This window comes from Esox lucius, chromosome 9 (assembly GCF_011004845.1).
Source record: "Esox lucius isolate fEsoLuc1 chromosome 9, fEsoLuc1.pri, whole genome shotgun sequence".
Classification (NCBI taxonomy): domain Eukaryota; kingdom Metazoa; phylum Chordata; class Actinopteri; order Esociformes; family Esocidae; genus Esox; species Esox lucius.
Window position 1 is genome coordinate 23083650 of NC_047577.1, and position 4296 is coordinate 23087945.

The 4296-nt window shown below is 37.9% G+C and overlaps 1 protein-coding gene across 1 annotated transcript; it reads right to left on the bottom strand.

Moving 5' to 3' along the window:
• Nucleotides 1-2324: 2324 nt before the first annotated feature.
• Nucleotides 2325-4124, bottom strand: gemin6 (gem (nuclear organelle) associated protein 6). The gene is made up of 2 exons (XM_010898562.2): nucleotides 3853-4124; nucleotides 2325-2885 (listed from the first exon to the last, which is right to left on the bottom strand). The coding sequence occupies exons 1-2, from the start codon at nucleotides 3978-3980 to the stop codon at nucleotides 2498-2500; spliced, it is 516 nt and encodes a 171-aa protein (XP_010896864.1). The 5' UTR covers nucleotides 3981-4124; the 3' UTR covers nucleotides 2325-2497.
• Nucleotides 4125-4296: the final 172 nt, after the last annotated feature.

The following is a 4296-nucleotide window of genomic DNA, read 5'->3' on the forward strand; positions in this document are numbered from 1 at the left end:
TCTTGTTGCAAGTTGGCCATGAAACTAGTAAAAAGGTAGCTACTACTCAAAATGCAAAATTGCTGTGTTTAGTATATTATTTTAATGCTACCGTGCAGTCTTTTTGATGTGCCAACACAATCACCCTTGTTTCATGGGCCAAAGAAAAATCAGAGAAAGAAATTGTGAAGAATATTTTTAGGGGTTGCAGAAAAAAAAGATAGATATTGTGATTAGTCAAAACAATTGTTAAATATTACTTCAAATCCTAACTTGATGTCTAATAAATTAGTTTTTTTTTTTTATATTACACAAATTTTATGTAATATGCAAACTTGATCTCCCGCGCATAATGTACGCGTGTTCCAAATTGTCTACATACCTGTTATTCAATTAATCTAAACTGGTCACACACCTCAAAGAGCATCTGTGTCCACAGGCTCTCAAATAGACCCTTGACATGCTGCACATAACTAAAGCATTCTACCCCACTTTAGTCATTGCAAGATGAAAGAAGAGGGATTGTTCAAAGATATTTTGTGTAAACAATATTGGTTTCCCCTTTCAGAGAAACACTGGTCCAGGTTTCTTACCATTGGACTGTGCCATAGGGTCATTCTGTCCAATAGCTTTTTTTTTTGGGCCCATATAACATTTTCAGTGATTCCCAAACTAAGGAGAGTACAAGGGCTCAACTTCTAGCAGTTTTTAAAAGTTATAATAGAATGCAGGGTCCCCTAAATAGCACACCTGTTAAGTTACTGCCTCAGTTAGCTGCATCATTGCGAGACCAGTGTTCCAAAACGGCTCTGGGATTAGTCCAGGGCTCCCACAGAGAGCAGGGCAATTGGACTGTCCTGGTTTGGGGGTTGGTTAATGAAAATGGTTCTCTGGGCTTGACCCGGTCCAGCAACAACTTGTGGGTGCTTGGGCTGTGAACAGTGGTTAAACCAGTAACATTTTATAAATACAGATATTTTCCTTGTCCATTGAAAAAAAAAAGGCAGTTTGTAAGGTTAAAGTGATAGTTCCACCAAGATTAATATCTGGGTGAAATAACGCTTACCTTGAGATGATCCTGAAGGCCCATGGAGGCATTTTTCACAACAAGCCATTATTCACCTCTGTCCCAGCCTGGAATTAACATTGTCTAAATTCATTAATTGAAACTGTGCCTCATGAAAAACAAAAGTTGCATTGCAAGCGGAAACTAATTCAAAACACTTTAACGCTAGCCTTGATTTTTTTTATTGCATACTGCCAAAACAGCTGGCAGAATTTGATTTCAAACTGGCAATACGCTATCTATTTTCTGTAGCCACTGTTATTCGGGCCAAAATGTCATTGGTGCCGAGGTGAAAGTGGTTGTCCTGGGTGGTAGATAGTTATGTTGAAACTTCAAAAACGCAGATTGATAGCATGGTGAAAAAACATACCAAGTATAAGTTCAGTTGAAAAACAGTTTTTAGTGAAAACAATTTTGAGGAACAGAACATTACCAGGTTCTTTGAGATAAACAACACCACTAGTCTTAGTTGGAAGTGTTTTGAAGTAGGCTTCTGCTTGCAATGCAACTTTTATTGATCAGGACGCACAGTTTCAAATCATGAACTTGGACAATGCTAATAATAATTCCAACCTGGGACTAAGTTGAATAATGACTTGTGAAAAATACTCAAGAACAACTCAAGGTAAGCCTTATTTCCCCTAAATATGAATCTAGGTTGAACTTTTCCTTTAAGTATTAGCTACTGCAAAATAACTTAAGTTAAAATGCATTCCTCTGGTCCATATAGATTTCTGTATAAACTTGCTGGTTGAGTGAGCAGCATAACTAGATGCAAAAGGCATCAAAGTTGCTTTTGAGGACAAGACCGTTGACTCTCCAGAGTCTGCTTGGAGTGATGCAACAGGGCTTTAATCATGAATTTCACATCATGAAAGATTGGAGAGAATTTTTTTAAACATCAACATTTAATTTCAGACCAATTTAGTCTCAGGAGACCATGTGATAAAGGGCCAAAATCCCCAAATATCTCTTTCAACATTAGGGGTGTGGGTTATGCCAACAATGTATATATTCTAATTATGATTTAAAATACATACAAAACAAATTTTAATAATCCAAAGACACCATTGATAAAATATTTTGAATTATTTGACTTTTCTCTTCCTCCTATCACTGAGTTTGCTGATACTCACTCCATTGAATAACTTGTACTTTAAAACTAATATTACCAGGTTGTGCGGTTGTCCTGCTTAGCGATCTTAAGATGAATGCACTGCTAAATATTGTAAATGTCACATTTTTACTGGAGTTTTCTGAGGAATCAACTAGAATAGAATAATGCTTGCAAGCCACAGTGCGTTTATTTACAAAATAACTTTTCTACAAAAAAATATGGACACCTTTCCCATGACAAAAAAAGCTCAAAAGAGATTTATGAAAGACATGCTTTTTAGTCCAGGACTAGGCAGAGCCTAATCTGTGTGTTATAGGAACCAAGTATAAGCCTTTTTAGGAGTTGGATGGCTGCTGCAAGGTCAGACCTGGGTTGCCCTCCATCAGATTCTGCACTCTGGCAAGGATGATCTCGTTGGAGCTGCTGCAGTTTTCTGCACCGTAGGGGGCGCTCACTGTCAGCACATTGGCTACCCGCAGAGTCTCGCCCTCCTCTTCCACAGGAATGCGGTTCTTTTCCAGCCACATGCGTAGGCTCTCCTTCCTGCATCTCAGTTCTTCTAAGCTGAGGACCTGCCCCCCCAGTGGCATGAAAGTATCTCTCAGCCGCCGCGCTGTCTCCTCGTTGCCCTCTTGGAGGATTTCAACCTCTTGCACAGCGTGGCCTGTCACTACTCGGACAGTCGCTGTGCCTCCTTTCTCCTGAAAGGTCACAAGGACAATGCTGCGAAGGGATAATAAGTAATGAATTGATTGTCTGTACAGCTCATATACAACCTTGTCAAAGTCAACACAAAAAGTAAACACAGTGAACTAACCGCTGGCAAGAATGGATTGTCACTGGTCACTTTAATATCTAATCGGTAGAGGGCAGCATTGACTGCGCTCTCTACTGCTCAGAAAGCACAACTACTAACCTACGTTTAAAACGTTACACAAAAACGCTTGACATATGAATACATTTTCTAATAAGCACTTGATGTGTCTTTGTTGGTTTAATCACGAGGGAAAATTAAAAAAATCTGTGCTTCGTATTTGCTAATGATATAATATTTAAACCTATTCTGCAGTGGGGGATATAGGGCACTCCAAACCTGGTCCTCAGGCATAAAAAAAAAAGCCTAATTTGTTTTTCGAACCGCTCTTTGTTTAAAATGTTTTAAAATAACCACAAAACAAGTGTGCCAACCTCCAGAGTAAAAGATACGTTAAAACGTAAAATGCACACTAAATATGTAATCTTACCTGTCCTAATTATTAGAGTGCCTTTATTTTACTGAATTCACTCTACTGGAAAAATACACGTGAAACACGAAAACTCGCTCTCCCCACTGTTTATTGATTCTGCAATGCGGATATACATTCTTTAGTGAATGTTACCTTTTTATTTTTTTTAACCTTTATTTAACCAGGAAAATACTCGTTGACATTAAAAATCTCTTTTTCAAGAGTGTCCTGGCCGAGACAGGCAGCGGTACAACCATACATACAACACAGAATACACAAGAACATAAAACAACTAAATTAGCAAATCCATCAACCACAAATCCTTAAACTTTATCTGCAAATAATCTTTGAGATTAAAATGTAAGGAAATGGAGAGAAATGAACGGCTCCTTTTAACAATAAAACAAAAAATAGCCTTTAAAAAATGGTTTGTTCGCAACCGACCAATCACTAATCGGAGTTACCTGGCGGATACCGGATCGACGGTGAAAACCCAACCATCAAATTGGTGTTTCTCGTGCGCTGTCACTTTCACTTTTTTGTTGACATATTTACACCACTCCAGTGGCTTGAGTTGACGCCACTCTACCATGACTATTTTAATATATTGTCCAAAACTAACCCCAACCTAAGATCTAACTAATAATAAATATTTGCTAAAATCTAACATTGGTATAGGTTTGCTGCATTGTGCCTGTGATTGAATTTGTCCGACAGTCAAATATTTTTGGGAAACACTGATGCAATTATAAAGGTTCCGGCTAGAGATATTAAATGCGCAGCTAACTAATTGTATATAACTTACCTCTGGAAACCTAACATTTTATTTCTGGTCCATAGTATGTGGTATAAAATATAAGCGATTTCGCGTGTTATCGTATTGTATTATAATAGTAACTTCCAATTAA

What these genes read in the sequence shown, in the direction of transcription:
- gemin6 (XM_010898562.2), bottom strand. Translation starts at nt 3,980, where the DNA reads ATGGTAGAGTGGCGTCAACTCAAGCCACTGGAGTGGTGTAAATATGTC. An exon ending in GTCGATCCGGTATCCGCCAG is followed by an intron (nt 2,886 to 3,852) that starts GTAACTCCGATT and finishes ATCCCTTCGCAG; the next exon opens with CATTGTCCTTGTGACCTTTC.